Below are 20,013 nucleotides of genomic sequence, written 5' to 3'. Positions count from 1 at the left end.
TATGATATATTTTTGTAATAAAATAGGCAGCATGGAAGTAGTTTCATTATTGGTGTAAAACATTATCAACTTGTTGATAAAACTTTTTGACAATGGTGCCTTTATGCACCTTCTGTGGTATTAATTAAAGAAGTAATCAGAAGTGTTTAAGTGATCTAAGCTATTTGATAAATGGATAGTGTCTGTTAGCAAATATATATAAACAGGTCATCTTGGACCCCAAAGCAAATTCAACGCCAACAGCAAAAAAAGTAAGTGCCGAGAGAAGGATAGCCAAGTCCCATGAACTGTCAAAATCATGTGACAGCCTCTCCTCAAAAAAAGGAGTTCTTTTTGTCAGCATTTAGTAGAGAGAACGTGTGGGTGTGGCCAGGGGCGGACTAACCATTTGTAAACTCGGACTCTGTCCGAGGGCCCGGGGTCAGTAGGGGGCCCCATGAGATGCCCCTGGTACCTTTTTCATAGGCTTTTTTGAGTTTGGGCAAGGACAGAGGAGCCCCATGATCCCCTATTGCCAGGGGGCCCCATGAGTTGTCAGTCCGCCTCTGGGTGTGGCCTATTACGCCAGTGCATGTGGGGTAACTTTGTTTGGGTGTGCGCTCTACAATGCCTGTGACCAGGTTGGACCACTTTCACGATCAAGCGATACTATGTTGGCACCCCAATTTAGAGATGTGCTATCCACTGTCTGCAGCTAGGTGACCTACAGAGTCCCTCTGTGAATGTACTATCCCGTGTCACTGCACACCTTGATGATAAGTGTTTGCAATTAACCGGGACACCGCTGAGCCCATGGCCAATCCACTAGTCCAGTGTGCCTCAGCCAGCTCACTCCCAGTGAGGGAATGGGTCCTACCAAACACCTATGCGGACCTCATGCCTGCTCTCAGTAAAATCTTTACACTCTCCTGTACCATGTGGCTAGGCCATGGATCTCCATAATGCGGATTCAGTCCTAAACACTGGGAAATGACCACTGGGGAGGGAGTCAGCGCACCGACCCCCTCGCTACTAGAGAACCCTCCACTTAATGCCAGGTACTACGCCTCTGACTGGCTACTGTACTTCACACTAGTTACTGGTTACTCATAGAAACTGCTTTACTCCTTTGACTTGTCTTGTTGAGTTAACCTTTAGTAGCGGCCTTTCTTCATACCCCATATGTGCTGATAGGTCCTGTTCTTTCATACGCCAGAAACCATCATGCACCCCCAGGGGCAGACTGACCATTTGGAAACTCGGGCACTGCCCGAGGGCCCGGGGTCAGTGGGGGGCCCCATGAGATGCGCCTGGTACCTTTTTCATAGGCTTTTTTGAGTTTGGGCAAGAGCACAGGGGCCCCATGATCCCCTATTGCATGGGGGCTCCATGAGTTGTCAGTCCACCCCTGTGCACCCCTTTAGGGTAACTTCAGACTCGCCTTAAACAGGAAACAGCTTTACTGAAGATTCTGCAACAAAGTTCAACAGCACACATAAAACAATACAAATAAGCCATAAAAAACTAATGCAGGTTTCCAGGTTCATACCTTCCAGCAAAGCAAAGTCTATTCAGCAAAATTCCAGTGATTATAGATTTCTGATCCAGACAGAATCCCGTCAGGGGGCCATGTGCTCCAGCAAGACTTACATATTGCAATAGAGCTTCCTCTGATATCCCATGTGAACAAGCATGAGGGCTCTGAGCCCTCTGTATTCATGTGCTGTACAACAGGGGGTAGGACTCTGAAAGCCCAGGAAAAGAGCCTTAACACAGTTAACCCCTTCCCACCCTGGGCAGCCTGTAACTGTCTGTATAATTACACAGTGCAATGAATACAACAGCAGAAATACATACAATGACACCCCACAAGCCCCTGCATACAAACTCATCACACACTCTACAGTGCAGGCTGCATTTTATGAATGGGCTGAGGGGTTTAACACTGAGTTGCCCAGCAGAGAGCAGATAGCAAATTCTATTCATCACTTCAAATCAGGTCCCTGCTGTCTTTTACATTTGACTTTCTTTGATATAATATCTTCTATGTGGATAATATCCTAAAATCATACTTATTTTCTTCTGCAATTGTAAAAAAAAATACTTCTACACTATAAAGTTTTTTCTTTTTTCATTTCTATGAGTCATTGTTGTCTGTTGAACTGAGGAGGTCAGTGACCATCTGAGGGCCTTTCTAAAGTTCACAGTGCTCTACAGTGAATTCTAAAATAGTTATTTATTAATTGCAACAGCTACAGCATTCCTTCTACTGCACCAAAATTAACATACAGAAAAAACTAACACTTCCAGGATATTATAGGGCAGTGGTCTCCAAACTGCGGTCCTTTGCTTGCCTTTATCTGGGCCTTAAGGCACCTTTCCTCCCACTGATATAGACACTATTCCTCCCAACAATGGGGCATAATTCCTGCTACTGACAGCAATAGGGCCCACTGACACCAACAATGGGGACCTATTTCTCCCACTGACACCAACAACAGGGCACTATACTCCCCACTGACACCAATGATGAGGCACTCAAACTGACACCAACGATAGGGCACTATTCCTTCCACTGACACCAGTAATGGGGAACTATTCCTCCCCCTAATATCAAAGATACATTTTTTACTCCCACTGACACCAGGACAATTTCCACTCCCAATGGCCACAGACCGGCCCCCCTAAAGTCTGAAGGACAGTACACTGGCCCTTTGTTTAGAATGTTTGGAAACCCCTGTTATAGGGTAATAGATAGGCTCTTTACATCACCCCCCCAGCACTGCCCCCGCTTTACATCACCCCCCACAGCACTGCCCCCCCCCTCCCACAGCACTGCCTCCCTTCACATCCCCCCATAGCACTGCCCCCCCATATCACCCACAACCCCTTTACATCACCCCCCACAGCACTGTCCCTCTTTACATAACCCATCCCCACTTCACTGCACAGCCCCCCCATTTACATCACCCTTGCTGCACTGCCTTCCCTTTACATCACCACAACAGTAGTGTGCTCTACCCTCAATACTTCACCCCCCCACAGCACTGCCCCCCCTTTACATCACCCCCCTCCCACAGCACTGCCCTCCGTTTACATCACCTCCCTCCCACAGCACTGCCCCCTTTATATCACTCCCCCACATCACTGCCCCCCCTTTACATCACCCCACTCCCACAGCACTGCCCCCCCTTTACATTACCCCCCCCCGCAGCACTGCCCCCTCTTTACATCACCCCCCTCCCACAGTACTGACCCCCTTTTCACATCCCATCCTACCCCCACAGTAGTGTGCTCTGCTCCCTTGACATCCAGCCAGCTTTCCCCCCAGCACTGCCCCATTTCACCTCACCCCCCCCCCCCCCCCACACACTTTCCCTTCCCCCTTCACTCTCCTATGTAAACTTATCCTTTAACTAAATTCAAGTTATCAGCAAACTCCTTCCTAAAGGGATACTTCATCTTTACCACAAAGCTGCCTATGCAGGAAAGGGGTGTTTGTAGACAAAACCAAACTGAGCAGCTCTAACTAAAGTTCAATAATGCCCTTGCTATAGGTGTAGGCCATTTCCCTATCTCATAAAGCCTGACTGGAAAACTCCCAGGGCTTTGCTAGGTAAGGCCTAGTCATTCCTGCTCTCCGCCATCACAGGAGTGAGCTCTCAGACGCTGAGTTCTATATCAGAGGGAAGAAAGAGCATGCGAGGCAGGGGCAGACTAACCATTTGGAAACTCGGGCACTGCCCGAGGGCCTGGGGTCAGTAGGGGGCCCCATGAGCTGCCCCTGGTACCTTTGTCAAAGGCCTTTTTGAGTTTGGCCAAGGACACAGGGGCCCCATGATCCCCTATTGCCCGGGGGCCCCATGAGTTGTCAGTCCGCTCCTGAGGGCTTTGATTCAGAGACAAAGCTCACTCCTGTGATGGTGGGGTGAGCAGTGATGACTAGGCCTCACTTAGCAACTTAATTTTCAGTATAATTTTTTCCATACATAGAGCTTTCTTTTGGTGGTATTTAATCACCGCTGGGTGCACTATACACAAAAAAAAGTTTTTCTTAGTTTCTTTTATAAAATTTTGCAAACAGGTAATTTTTCTCCTTCACTGATGTGCGTTGATGAGGCTGCACCAGGGGCGGACTGACCATTTGGAAACTCGGGCACTGCAAAAGGGCCCGGGGTTAGTAGGGGGCCCCATGAGATGCCCCTGGTACCTTTTCATGGGCTTTTTTGAGCTTGGGCAAGGACACAGGGGCCCCATGATCCCCTATTGAGGGCCTGGGGTCAGTAGGGGGCCCCATGAGATGCCCCTGGTACCTTTTTCATAGGCTTTTTTGAGTTTGGCCAAGGACACAGGGGCCCCATGATCCCCTATATCCCCGGGGGCCCCATGAGTTGTCAGTCCGCCCCTGATATGAGGGGCTTTGATTCAGAGACAAAGCTCACTCCTGTGATGCTGTGGTGAGCAGTGATGACTAGGCCTCACTTAGCAAAGTCTTAGGAGTATTCCAGTCAGGCTTCATGAGGAACATAAATGGCCTACACCTACAGCAAGGGCATTGTTCAACTTCAGTCAGAGACACAGTTTGTTATTATCCACAGACACCCCTTATCTGCATAGGCAGGTTTCTGGTAAGGGTGAACTAACGTTTTCAATTAATTCTGAATGAATAAATATTTCATTTTTTTTTATTTTTATATCTTTTCTTTACTCACCCCAACCATCCAGATGTAAGCCACACCCCAATAAAGATGGCTGTTTTCATCACTGCAAACAATACAGGCACAGTACGGGCAATATGAGGCTTCCTGGTGAGGGACAGTGTCGGTTGTATAGGCCTCATTCATACCATATGTGCAGAAAAACTGATGGAAACAGACATCAGACATCAGTTTTCATGCGAGCCTCAATGAGTTTCATACACGTTGCAGATTCCTGCACAGAAAAAAAAATCTGCAAATGATACTAGTGTTGTAGTGTGAACAGGGCACATAGAGAACCATTGATTTCATTGTGTCCTTGCAAAACATGTGCAGAAAAACTGAGGTCTGTGCACCATGGTGTGAACGAACCTCACATTGTCTGGCAGTTGATGTTTGTCTTCAGTAAATCAAGCTGGATGACAATCATAATACGTTCCTACATACCTGTACGTGTCTTGCTTGCAAGTAAAGTGGAAAATAAATGAACAGATAGAAAACTTTTCCGACAAGATGCTGATGGATTACTCACCATAGATATTCAGGTGTACATTGGCATCACTTCGTTTATCTGTTTGTATCCTCACTCTGTAATCTCCCTCATCAGAGATATTTAGGTTGGAGATCTGTAGAGATCCATTAGGGAAAGGTGTCATCCTATCACGGATGAACAGAGGTCCAGGAATTATTGGATTATCACCAGGGATATATGTAAGGATTTGATATTCTCTGTCTGTGATCGGTCCTTTATACCAAACAATATCCCGAATTGTCCCAGTAATCCCAGTAACACTCAGAGTGACAGATCTCCCGATGACCGGATATGGAGGGATCACCTCAATACTCATCATTCCACTGGACACATCCACCAACACACCGAGGAGAACTGCAAGAGAAAGTGACAGATAAGAAAGTCAGTGAGATTACATGCTGCTTGAGGGTTAGGAACTGATGTGAATGTAATATATATACATACACACACAGTATATACAGGGCTTTTTTTCCTCAGATAATAGGTGCAGAAAATCCCCCTTCTGAGTCACTTCTTGTCTCCTCCCCCTACCCACCTCCGAGCACCGTCCCATGGTTCCAGCCCCTACCCACCTCCCAATACTGCTCCTTTTAGAATAGACAGAACAGTATTATTTTGTACTGCTAACACAGCCAGCAACAATAGATTACCCCAGCAACAATGGACCCCCACAGTAAAATACCATCCTAACAATACTAGACCCCCAGCAGCAACAACAGATCTCTCAGAAGCCAGCAAAAATAGACCCCTCCCTTAACAGTAGATCCCATGCCAAGTGTCAAACTGGCGGCGCTCCAGCTGTTGCCAAACTACAAGTCCCAAGAAGCATTGCAAGATTGACAGTTACAAGCATGACTCCCAAAGGCAGAGGCATGTTGGGACTTGTAGTTTGGCAACAGCTGGAGGGCCGCCAGTTTGACACCCCTGGCCTAGGGGATGAAGATGGACGTTGGTCCTCCCTCTTTGCCCACAGTCTTCTGAGACATGTCACAGGAGGCTGCGGGTCCATTCACAAAGCGCAGCGTGGTTCAAACATGCGCAATGGGAAGCCGGCTGTGGAGCCTCAAGGAATCACTTCCCACATTAATGGTGCCGGAAAGCAGAGATCCGAAGACCGGTGAAGAACTGGCACGGGAGAGAATAGCACTGGATACTCGGACAGGTAAGTGTCTTTTTAATAAAAGTCAGAAGCTGCAGTATTTGTATTTTCATCCGCAAACAGGCTGAAGATCCTCATTAAGCTGGCCATAGTCAGACTGAACTTTGGCCATTTCAGCAGGAACCAAATAATGACCCATCTATGGGTTGGCTGATTGTACTGAAGCCAATCAATCTCACTACAACCAGTATATTGTTTTTCTTTTATTCATGTGATAACTGCCGGCAGTAGTGATCATGGTATTCTGACTGCGGGGAAATCTCGGGGTGGGCGTGGGGGTGGGGAGGGGTGGTGTTGTACAGAATGTTGTACATAAATTATAAGAAAAATTTGCAATCCTAAATCCTCTAAAGCACAGGTGTCAAACACAAGGTTGTAGGGCCGAATCCGCCCCTCCAAGCCATCTCATGTGGTCCTTGCACCTCTCCTGCAGGTACCCCTTTGTCTCCCCCCCCCCCCCCCACCTTGCCTCAGCAGTCAGAAGCAGAGGAGGATAATAGAACTCCTCTGCCAAATCCTGCACCTCTCAGTGTAGCTGAAGCACCCCTTCATCTCCGCCTCCCTTGGTCTCAGCATTCAGCAGACTCCGGTAACTGACTCCACTCCTCCTCTGGTCCTCCTCCAGACTCTGAACTTTCTGCTTTCCAGCTCTGCCCTCAAAGGAGGTGCACGGTGATGTTAGAGAGGCTGTGGGATTCTTGGCATCTGATGTAATGGGGGGGGGTGCTATGGACATCTAGCCTTACAGATACAACCGGCCCCTTGAGGGCAACCGTAATGCAGATACGGCCCGTGATGAAATGGAGTTTGACACCCCTGCTCTAAAGGAATTGCCCGCAATTCGTTTCTAATGATCATGAACAATCTCAGCAACATATGCACGGAAATTTTTAACAAACTGAATTTTTTTAGGCTGCGAAGCCGCAAGCTGTCACAGCCTGGTGCCCAGAGTTGAGATGCCAGTGCCGAGGATGAGAAGAAGGAGAGAAGTGATGGCACGGGTGAGTACATCGCTGGACCCTGGGACAGTTGAGTGTAAGTTTATTAAAAGTCAGCAGCTACAGTTTTTGTAGCTGCTGATTTATAGAGCTAGCTCACACTAGATGCAGTTCAGCATGCTTTTTTTTCTGCATCAAAAATGCATGCACAGTGTTTTCCATGTATTCCAATGGTCCTAGTTCACACTAGTGCAGTCAGTTTCCAGTGCAGAAAAAAAAAAAGTAGAACGTGCTGCAATTTTTCTGCACAGAACCGCACTGGAACATGGCAAGCTGCATCCAAACTGCACCGGAACTGCGCGTGGTGTGAACTGTACACAAAAACGTATCCGGAATGTATCCAGAGTGCTTTTTTGTAGTGTGAACTGGCCCTTAATAAACACAACAATGACTGGAACGCCACTTTTAGCCTGGGTTCACACTGATGAGGTGTGGAATTTGCAGCGTTTTCTGTGCGAATTCCCAACCACATCAGAATCGCACCCCGTTCACGTGAACCGATGCGGGTGTGTATGTTAAGTATGTAAGTTAACAACACCCCGAAATCAAAACACGGTGCGATGTGCAGAATCGGATCGAATAGGTGTGAATACCCATGAGATCTGATTCTAGTGCGGACCCAAAAAAGGATCCTGCACGTTTTTGATGCGGTGCGATTTGAGCCATTCAAAATGTATGACTCCTTTCGCACCGCACACCAATCGCATGTGATTTGCATAGGAATGCGGTGCGGTTCCTGTGTGAATCACATGTGATATACCGCACCACATTAGTGTGAACCTAGCCTAAGTGTTGTTTGACTTAAAATGGCAGCTACCTATAATATATATTTTATATATATTTACAAAACTTTTTTAGTTCACTGTCTGGTTGGGTTTGGCGCTGCTTCATTATTTTCGATTGGATAAAAAAAGTGATGCTTGTAAAAGTGTTTAACGCGTTTTGGCACATTTAGCCGTGTCAAGCATTTGGCTGTTAATTCGTCTCATTGGCCAGAATAATAATCTATTCCAGCTATTGAAAGCATTTACATGCATTTAAACGTGTCAAAGTTTTTTTTTTTCTGCCAAAATGCAGCTACTCCTGGACGCACTGGCAGTGGGTATTTTTTCTGCCTTTAAACTCATCCAAAAGCCTATAAGTGCATGGACACACAGGATAACATGCAGGGGCATTTAGTGGCGCAAAAAAAAAAAAATCGCCAGATGCCCTTAAGAGCAGTTGAAAAAAACGTCCACGTGCGCACGAGACCTGTTTTAATTTCCTGTACAATTTTTTTTATTTCTGCCTGTGACCCCAATTGGGGAGACTTCCCTCACTTTCTGTCCCCGCGATTTCCAAGAATAGAGGTGTGGATGCCACTGAGACAAACTTTTAGGGCAAGTTCACACTGCATGCATTTCAGTTGCTTTTTTTCTGCATCCAAAACGCACAGAAAGTAGGTTATATGGTTATCAATGTCATAGTTCACATCAGTGCTTGCAGTTCCAGTGCGTTTCAGTTGCAGAAAAAAAAGTAGAACATGTTGCATTTTTTCTGCACAGAACTGTAATGGAACAAGGTGAAATACATCAAAAACGTACTGGAACGCACCAGAAACACACCCATAACCCTATTTAAATTGAAGAAAAAAGAGAGGGGAAAAAATGAACTGGAATGCATAAAAGAAACAACTGGAACGCATCAAAAAGGCACTGGAACACAAAAAAAAGGTGTCAAAAACACGCATGCAAAAACGCATTTGGACTGCGTTCTACAGTGAACCGGCCCTTAGACTGCATTAAAAACTGAGAAGATATAACACTTCTTCCTACTACAAATGTGTTGTTTGTCTGTACACACTTTGGAGAGCTTTCCAATCACTTGCTGTCCTCGAGCTTCTAACCCTTCCCTCTCCATTCAAAACAAAATAAAAAAATTGACCAGTACTGGACCTTAAAGTGCACCTTTGCTTCTTTTTGTGCCCTTCTCCCCGATAGAAAGTAACCTTAACCACTTAAGCTCCAGAAGGTTTTACCCTCTTCATAAAAAAGGCCATTTTTTTGCTATTCGGCACTGCGATGCTTTAACTGGTAATTGTGCAGTCATGCAACACTGTACCCAAACAAAATTTGTATAATTTTTTTCACCCAAATAGCACTTTCTTTTGGTGGTGTTTGATCACCACTGGGTTTTTTTATTTTTTAAATGAAAAAAGACCAAAAATTATGAAAAATCTGATAAGGCCCTTGGACCACATGTAGGGAGGTAAAACCATGTGGGATCTCACCCTAGACCCCTCTGTTTCTTGCTTTAGTAATGGGGTGTACCTGGGTCTAAATCCATATATCCTCCCAGTACAAGGATTAGGACCTTTGGACTGTGTTATTTAGGGAATAATTATAGTGGTTAATCTGTTACCTTTGTCTGACGAATTTGTTGCTCTACACTTCCAAACGCTGAATGTGAAAGCTATTATTCTTGCAAGTGTAATTATCAAATTCTATTGTCACATTTCTACTAAAAATCTAATAAACATATTGGAAAGGGAAAAAACAAAAATAATATTTTTTACTTTCTGCTATAAAACATATCCAATAAAAACATCAAAAATGTAATTTCGTCATAAATTTTCACCAACATGTATTCTGCTATATGTCATTGATAAAAAAATCCCCATAAGTGTATATTAATTGGTTTGCGTGAAAGTTATAGATTCTACAATCTATTGTATATATACTGCTTTGCAGGGAAAAGAAAAAGTGAGATCAATCCCTCTGTACAGAGCTCTGTATTGAGTGTCAACACAGAGCTCTGGGATGTGATTGGACACAACTGATCAGCAGGTACCAGCCATTAATCTTTTGGCTGGGACTTGCTAACAGACGTCCGCTGTGTGCACCAAGCCCTAAACCTGGAAACAGGCAGCGACGTACCAGTACGTCGCTTTGCCTGCATGGGCCACCCATCAGCAGTACATTGCGGGCGGATGCTACGCAAATTGGAAGAAAAAAGTAAAATTATTCACCTTGCACCCTGACCTACCTTGTACCTACCTAATCTAAGGTGACACTGCTGGGTCTTCTCCCAGGAACCAAGGAAAGCTGAGATGTCTCTACCCTACACAGTGCTGGAGCAACATTTTAAGGGATTTGGGCTCCTCAGCTTTCACCGAATCCTGGGAAAAGGCCCAGTCACGGGGCCTACAAAAGAAGTGATCCTTGTGTTTTCATGCAAGGTCTACTACAGAGTCAAAAAAAGAAGACAACTTCTTAAAGTAGAACTAAAGGCAAAAGTGTTTTTTTTTAGTTTTGGATAGAGTGGAGCGGGATTAGAACCCCTGTCAGGTTTTTATTGCTGTCTGTGCCCCCGTTAGGGAGATTCACCCTCTCTATTTGTCCTGTTTACCTTTATCATTGAAAGTGAAAGTAAAAGTAAAAGAAAATCCCCAATTTTGGGTTATCTCAAAAAATGTAATAGAGGGGAAATCTTCCAATGGGAACACTAGTCCTGGTGGCCTGGGGGTTCTCAAGGAATTCCCTTAATTTGCAGGGATTTTTTCTCACTTCCTTTTTGGCTATGGGGCAGGAAGTGAAGATAAATCTTCCCAATGGGACACAGATGGCGGAGAAAAAAAAACTGACAGGGTCAACCCGTCCTGCCTACAGTTCTACGTTAATACCAGAAAACACCAACTAAAATAACAAGTGCGTAGGCTGTAGGTGCTCGGGTGTTAGGTAACGAAGAGGGAAGGCTCAAAAACTTTTTACCCTACAGACTGGCAGCACCTGGTGCAGAGGGGTGCCTGGAAGACAGATGCAGCAAGAACTAGTAGTGAAAAGGTTTCCTTGTAGAAGCTCTGACAACAGTCCCTATCAGGGGCGGACTGACCATTTGGAAACTCGGGCACTGCCCAAGGGCCCGGGGTCAGTAGGGGGCCCCATGAGATGCCCCTGGTACCTTTTTCATAGGCTTTTTTGAGTTTGGGCAAGGACACAGGGGCCCAATGATCCCCTATTGCCTGGGGGCCCTATGAGTTCAGTCCGCCCCTGGTGCCTATACGTCCGTCTTCCACTGGAACCTCTTCCTACACTCGGTACACTCTCCCTGTTAAGTGGGTTCTTGTCTCTGACCTAGCCACAGGCAGAATGCACACCAACAGCAGTGGGAACAGTGCTTTTGTAAACACTGCCTTCACTAAAGATGGGTCACAGAGGTGTCCCATCGGACAGCAGTCCACCTGATGACACATATGGAAACCTAAGAGGAATGAGAATTCCTCCTGTCCTCCACTCTCCCTGAAGGGTGGTTGCAACAGCACAACCAGTGTAGGGAGGTCAACCTACACCTGCCAACAGGCGCAAAGTCATGAATATGAAATAAAAAGGCTTAGCGTCCCTTATTTCCCATATAGCAGAAAAATATATTTTAAATATATTTGAAAAATATTCTTCCCAAATATATTGCCATATATTTGAAATACTACAATTTTGCCCATATTTCAGCATGCAATATATATATATATATATATATATATATATTTATTGAAATATATTGAATATGGCCAAAATTGTAGTATTTCAAACATATTTTTCTTCCATGTGGGTAACAAGGACATCTTGCCTATTGCCTTCTTGTCCTGTTACCATATTCTTTGTGATCCCAAAAGAATTAAATCAATCTGCTGTGGATCTGATCTTCTTCTCAGGGGAGAACTTGCTTTAGGACTTTTTTTACTTTGCAAAACCTGCATTAGGTAAGAGAATCACTAATCAGAAGCTTTCAAGTTGAAGTTTAGGTATGGATACTTTTGCATTATTATATCGGTCCTGCTTGGACCAATGTAAGTATGCATGTGCCAGGGGCGGATTGACAACTCATGGGGCCCCTGTGTCCTTGCCCAAACTCAAAAACGCCTATGAAAAAGGTACCAGGGGCATCTGATGGGGCCCCCTACTGACCCCGGGCCCATGATCCCCTATTGCCCGGGGGCCCCATGAGTTGTCAGTCCGCCCCTGCACTGGCAGCTGCAAGCACACAATAGAATCCTTCAGAATGGAGAGCGGGGGATGAGCACAGTAAATATGTCACATTTACCAGCCCCTTTCTTTCCTGAATGAACACAATGAGAGATTGGTACCGATCACTCGCTGTGTTCATTCATAACAGAAGCACCATAAACTGCAGGGGTTTTTTTAGAGGGGGCACTCTCAGGTTGACTGTATGGGGTTCCGTGGTTTCTAACAGCAGCCCTGGGTATGGTACAAACATAGTTTTATTGGTACAGCTTGGACTATGAAAAAATATCTGTACCTAAACTTCAGCTTTAACGGTGTCACTAATTTGCACAGAAAATTATCAAAAACTCATAATAAAACATTTTACTATTGAACAATACAATGTTATTTGTCCGTATTTATTTATTTCAGGTACTTATATAGCAGTGTCAATTTACACAGCACTTTACATACAGTCATGGCCGAAATTGTTGGCACCCTTGATATTTTTCCTGAAAATCAAGTATTTCACACAAAAAAGGTATTGCATTAACACATGTTTTGCTATACACATGTTTATTCCCTTTGTATGTATTGGAACAAATATAAAACAGAGGCAGAAAAGCAAATATGACATAATGTCACACAAAACCCCAAAAATGGGCTGGACAAAAGTATTGGCACCCTTAACTTAATATTTGGTTGCACACCCTTTGGAAAACATAACTGAAATCAGTCGCTTCCTATAACCATCAATAAGCTTCTGACACCTCTCACCCGGAATTTTGGACCACTCTTCCTTTGCAAACAGCTCCAGGTCTCTCTTATTGGAAGGACACCTTTTCCCAACAGCAATTTTAAGATCTCTCCACAGGTGTTCAATGGGATTTAGATCTGGGCTCATTGCTGGCCACTTCAGAACTCTCCAGCGCTTCTTTGCCATCCATTTCTGAGTGCTTTTTGACGTATGTTTGGGGTCATTGTCCTGCTGGAAGACCCAGGATCTTGGACGCAAACCCAGCTTTCTGACACTGGGCCCTACAGTGCGACCCAAAATCCTTTGGTAATCCTCAGATTTCATGATGCCTTGCACACAGTCAAGGCACCCAGTGCCAGAGGCAGCAAAACAACCCCAAAACATCATTGAACCTCCACCATATTTTACCGTAGGTACTGTGTTTTGTTCTTTGTAGGCCTCATTCCGTTTTCGGTAAACAGTAGAATGATGTGCTTTACCGAAAAGCTCTATCTTGGTCTCATCTGTCCACAAGACGTTTTCCCAGAAGGCTTTTGGCTTACTCAAGTACATTTTGGCAAACTGTAGTCTTGCTTTTTTATGTCTCTGTGTCAGCAGTGGGGTCCTCCTGGGTCTCCTGCCATAGCGTTTCATTTCATTTAAATGTCGACGGATAGTTCGCGCTGACACTGATGCTCCCTGAGCCTGCAGGACAGCTTGAATGTCTTTGGAACATGTTTGGGGCTGCTTATCCACCATCCGGACTATTCTGCGTTGCAATCTTTCATCAATTTTCCTCATCCGTCCACGACCAGGGAGATTAGCTACAGTGCCATGGGTTGCAAACTTCTTGATAATGTTGCGCACTGTGGACAAAGGCAAATCTAGTTCTCTGGAGATGGACTTGTAACCTTGAGATTGTTGATATTTTGCCACAATTTTGGTTCTCAGGTCCTCAGACAGTTCTCGTCTCCTCTTTCTGTTGTCCATGCTTAGTGTGGCACAGACAGACACACAATGCAAAGGTTAAGTGAACGCCTCTCCTTTTTATCTGCTTTCAGGTGTGATTTCTATATTGCCCACACCTGTTACTTGCCCCAGGTGAGTTTACAGGAGCATCACATGCTTGTAACATTCTTATTTATCCGCAGTTGTGAAAGGGTGCCAATACTTTTGTCCAGCCCATTTTTGGAGGTTTGTGTGACATTATGTCGAATTTGCTTTCTTTCCTCCCTTTTTTTGTTTTGTCCCAATACACACAAAGGGAATAAACATGTGTATAGCAAAACATGTGTTAATGCAATACGTTTCGTGAGAAATACATGATTTCCTGGAGAAATATCAAGGTGCCAACAATTTCGGCCATGACTGTATATATTCATCAGTCCCTAACCCTCAAGGGGCGTACAATCTAAGGTCCCTAACTTACATTCATACATACACATACTAGGGCCAATTTAGACAGGATCCAATGAACCTACCAGCATGGCTTTGGAGTGTGGGAGGAAACCCACGCAGGCACAGGGAGAACATGCAAACTCCAGGCAGGTGGAGCCGTGGCTGGGATTTGAACCAGCGACCCTAGTACTGCCAGGCAGAAGTGCTAACCATTTAGCCTCCGTGCTGCTATATAAAAGGGGTATTTCAATACATATTCCAATGTACAATGCAAGAGCATAATACATCTAGCCAGCATCAAACTTCCCTTTACCAAAGCACTGTTTAGATTCAATAATCTATAATTTGGTTCTCAGTCTCCAGTTGATGAGTTTCTTTATCTTACTTATGTATATGGTGGGATGTGGGGTCCACATGCGAGGACTATTGTCATAACCTACGCAAATTTTAAAGCTGAACTTCAGAGGAAGGGAAAATGCTCCCTTGAAACAGGGCTACCCCGACCTGCAAGGGTTAAAACCTCGTTTAGGTTTGGGGGCAAGCTTGCCTGATCCTCCACTCCTGCAAGTCGCTAGACTGGTCCTTTCAGCTACTTCAATCCCTATGGCCCAGCTGTTGCAGGTCCTTTGAATTAATTAGGATCCTTTAACAATGGGTACAGTTGGATGCATTTTTGACTGCATTTCAGCTGCATAGACAGTTCAAAATCCAGGCTATCCTATGGGCATAGTTCACACCAGTGCAGTGCAGTGCAGTATAACAAAAAAAAAAAAGTACAGCATGCTGCATTTTAGCACACTGAAAATGGACAAACATGCATGCAAATTGATGTAGACACAAGCAAACGTACTGCAATGCATCACAGTGCACATAGAAGCCCAAGGAAAGAAAGAAGAAGGAAGTGAAGTTTTTGCAGATAAAAAACCGCGCGTCTAGTACATAAAAATGTGCAAAGGAAAAAACATGCAGTAGATGTGCAGTTTCTAGTGTGAATGGACCCTAAAACCAATGGCTAGATCAGTGTTTCTCAACCTTTTTTCAGTCAAGGCACCCTTTAAAATTATGGACAGTCCTGGGCCACCCCAATGTAAAATGTGAAAACCTATCTAATAGTTTTATATAACGCAGCAACATCCATACATGTAGGACACCCAACATTAGAGGTGACATTTTCTTCCAATGCAAATACACTTTTGCACGCTGGTACTGACTAGTATTCCAGCGTTTCTCCTCTCCCTCAGTTTTTCTCCATCACTGAGCTAATGTGACCCCAGTACTGATGGAGAGGGGCAGGGGAGGGTCAAACTAGGATGCTCTGCAGGCAGCTAATGTTCTCCTTATCAACTGATGATGTCAGGACGCCGGTGGATAGAAGGTCGTAATGGTGCACAATGAAAACCTGTGGCATTGTGTAACTAAAAGGAAGGCTTGTGCCATCCTCTGACTTGTATACAAGTTTTGGGCAATTTGTAGACATTTTGCCAAGGCACCCCTGAAGAAACTTCTGGGCACCCTGGTTGAGAAAGGCTGGGTTAGACCATGACGCCGTGGGACAGTTCACCACTGGAACATACCCACATGGAAGAGAAATATATTTTAAAATATTCTTCACAAATATATTGACATATATTTGAAATACTACAATTTTGGCCCTATTCAATATATTTTAAAAAAAAATTATATATATATATACACAGTGAGGAACAGACGTAGTTGAACACCCTGTGATTTTGCAAGTTCTCCCACTGAGAAATCATGGAGGGGTCTGAAATTCACATTGTCGGTACATTCCCACTCTGAGAGACAGAATTTAAAAAAAAATTCAGGAAATCACATTGTATGATTTTTAAATAATTTATTTGTCTTGCACTGCTGAACATAAGTATTTGAACACCTAAGAAACAGCAAGAATTCTGGCTCTCAAAGACCTGTTACTGTGCCTTTAAAAAGTCCACCTCTACTCCACTCATTAATCTAACTTAGTAGCACCTGTCTGAGCTCTTTAAAGACACCTGTCCACCCCACAGTCAGTCAGACGCCAACTACTACCATGGGCAAGACCAAAGAGCTGTCAAAAGAAACCAGAGACAAAATTGTGGACCTCCACAAGGCTGGAAAGGGCTACGGGACAATTGCCAAGCAGCTTGGTGAAAATAGATCAACTGTTCGAGCAATTGTTAGAAAATGGAAGAGGCTAAAGACGACTGTCAGTCTCCCTCGGACTGGGGCTCCATGCAAGATCTCACCTCGTGGGGTATCACTGATGATAAGAAATGTGATGAATCAGCCCAGAACTACAAGGGAGGAGCTGGTCAATGACATGAAGAGAGCTGGGACCACAGTTTTAAAGGTCACTGTCGGTAGAACACTACGCCGTCATGGTTTCAACTCATGCATTGCACGGAAGGTTCCCCTGCTCAAGTCATCACATGTCCAGGCCCATCTGAAGTTTGCCAGTGACCATCTGGATGATCCAGAGGAGGCATGGGAGAAAGTCATGTGGTCAGATGAGACCAAAGTAGAACTTTTTGGTCTAAACTTCACTCGTCGTGTTTGGAGGAAAAAGAAGGATGAGTTGCATCCCAAGAACACCATCCCTACTGTGAAGCATTGGGGGGGGTAACATCATGCTTTGGGGGTGCTTTTCTGAGAAGGGGACAGGATGACTGTACTGTATTAGGGAGAGGATAAATGGGGCCATTTATTGTGAGATTTTGAGCAACAACCTCCTTCCCTCAGTCAGAGCATTGAAGATGGGTCGTGGCTGGGTCTTCCAACATGACAATGACCCGAAGCACACAGCCAGGATAACCAAGGAGTGGCTCCATAAGAAGCATATCAAGGTTCTGGAGTGGCCTAGCCAGTCTCCAGACCTAAATCCAATAGAACATCTTTGGAGGGAGCTGAAACTCCGTGTTGCTCAGCGACAGCCCCGAAACCTGACAAATCTAGAGGAGATCTGTGTGGAGGAGGGGGCCAAAATCCCTGTTGTACTGTGTGCAAACCTGGTCAAGAACTACAGGAAACATTTGACCTCTGTAATTGCAAACAAAGGCTTCTGTACCAAATATTAGCACTGATTTTCTCAGATGTTCAAATACGTAAGTTCAGCTGTCAAGACAACTAAATTCTTTACAAATCATACAATGTGATATCCTGAATTTTTTTTTAAACTCTGTCTCTGAGTGGGAATGCACCTACAATGTGAATGTCAGAGCCCTCCATGATTTCTAAGTGGGAGAACTTGCAAAATCGCAGGGGGTTCAAATACTTCTGTTCCTCACTGTGTGTGTATATATATATATATATATATATATACACACATATACACTGTATGTTGAAATGCATTCTTATTACAAAATATATGAAAAATATTTTATTTTTAAAAATACATTTTTAAACATACTGTATGTCTTTAAAAATACATTACATCTACATTTTTTGGAATGCATTTACAAATATATGTAAAAATATATGTTAAAATTACTTTTTTACTTTTTTATATGTTAAAAAAAAATTGGAAGAATGTATTTTAAAAATATATATTTTTAAAAATATTTTTTCATATATTTTGTAATATATAAAAAATGCATTTCAACATGCAGTATACAGTGAAGGAAATAAGTATTTGATCCCCTGCTGATTTTAAATGTTTGCCCACTCACAAAGAAATGATCAGTCTAAAAATCGAATGGTAGGTAAATTGTAACACTGAGAAACAGAATAGCAACAAAAAATTTAAAGAAATGCATGTCTAACAAATGATAACTGGTTTGCATGTTCATGAGAGAAATAAGTATTTGATCCCCTATCATTCAGCAGGATTTCTGGCTACCAGGTGTCTATCATACAGGTAACAAGCTGAGATTAGAAGCAGTCTCTTGTGTGTGTGTGTGTATATATATATATATATATATATATATATATATATATATATATATATATGTGTGTATATATATATATATATATATATATATATATATATATATATATATACACACACACATATATATACACATATATATACACACACATATATATATATATATACACATATATACACACACATATATATATATATATATACACATATATACACACACACATATATATACACATATATATACACACACATATATATATATATACACATATATATACACACACATATATATATATATATATACACATATATACACACACATATATATATATACACATACACACACACACATACATGTATATATATATGTATTGAAATATATTTGGGCAAAATTGTAGTATTTCAAATATATGTCAATATATTTGGGAAGAATATTTTTAAAATAAATGTAAATATATTTTTCTTCCATGTGGGTAGGGGAACAGAGAAGAGCACTGGCTGCTGGGGAGTGGAAGATTGGGTAAGTAAAACTGCTTTTTTCGACCCCCCCCCCCCCCCATTTAACCCTTGTACTGCAGAGGTGTCCCCTGCATTTTTTCCTTCCCCTAGGAAATTTGGCACTGAATTAGAAACTTTAAAATAAAAGGAAAATATAGCACACAAGTGAACGACGAAAATAATAAAAAAAAAATATTTGCTATATGAAAAAAAGAACTTTTGTAAATGAATATTTCTCTCGCCCTTTCACTCTTCCCCCAACTTTTGATCTTACCTGATACTATAACGAACAGGCTGAACCGGGGTTGCTTGGAGATCATTTTCTTTTGTTCACAAACTCAGACGTAAAAGTAAACCTCAAACTTTTCATTCACTCCAATCCAGGCAACTCCTTTTTTCTCAGCGATCCTCGAATGTCCTTTCAGATTTCCTGGATGGCTTTGTCTGAATGCAGATTTTACTAGATCTGTAAACTTTTTTTCCTCCCCTGTATTCCCCTGCCTCTTCTGTGTCTGTGTGACTCTGGTGTGCTGGGCAGCCCACTATCTGGGAGGTGCGATAGGGGAAGTCATGCAATCCGTAGTCAGCTGTTACGCTGCTATACGAAGCTTTTCCAGTTGCGCACACTCCTAAGATTATTTGCATTTACAGTTGCTGTTTATTGGGCGTTTGCATCTTCAGTGCTTCCATTATTCCTAAACATTAAAGTACATCTAAAAGGCAAAACTATTTTTTTATTTTGGATAGAGTAGTGATGGAATAGAGGTGATTGTAGCTGTATTAGTGCACTTGCGACAGAAACAATTGAGTACTGTCCGTGATACTTTTTTAATTTGCACTAACATACAATTTTGAGGACAAGCTTTCGGGGAGTGTCCCCTTCTTCAAGGTCCAAGCAAGGTCTGCTTGGACCTTGAAGAAGGGGATACTCCCCAAAAGCTTGTCCTCAAAATTGTATTGCAAAGTGAAACGAAAAACGAGAAGCGCACCAACCTTGCGTATTACCTTAGTAACCAAAAATGTATTGATAAAGAAATGGTACTCACAAACAGCGAATAAAAACAGGCATGTAAGAACCTCCAGCACTGAATGTATGTAATGGCACGGGGTGCTGGGGTGTCCTGGAGGGTCTACTGATGCTGGCTGCCGGTGGGGAT

General features: G+C 43.3%; 1 protein-coding gene across 1 annotated transcript in view; it reads right to left on the bottom strand.

Moving 5' to 3' along the window:
* The window catches only part of LOC149443891 (cell adhesion molecule CEACAM8-like), a 96,151-nt gene extending 76,784 nt beyond the window's left edge, over window positions 1-19,367 (bottom strand). Inside the window, exons 1-2 of the mRNA XM_089655221.1 lie at window positions 19,131-19,367; window positions 5,209-5,562 (exon numbers count right to left, since the gene is read on the bottom strand). Of these exons, the coding sequence (XP_089511347.1) occupies window positions 5,209-5,562; window positions 19,131-19,176 (400 nt within the window). The 5' untranslated portion in view covers window positions 19,177-19,367. The remainder of the gene's footprint in view (window positions 1-5,208; window positions 5,563-19,130) is intronic.
* Window positions 19,368-20,013: the final 646 nt, after the last annotated feature.

Source organism: Staurois parvus, unplaced genomic scaffold (genome assembly GCF_062004578.1).
Source record: "Staurois parvus isolate SC_StPar_1 unplaced genomic scaffold, SC_StPar_1.0 ptg000827l, whole genome shotgun sequence".
Taxonomy (NCBI): domain Eukaryota; kingdom Metazoa; phylum Chordata; class Amphibia; order Anura; family Ranidae; genus Staurois; species Staurois parvus.
Note: the sequence above shows the minus strand (reverse complement) of the source record. Positions and strands in the feature narration are given on the sequence as shown.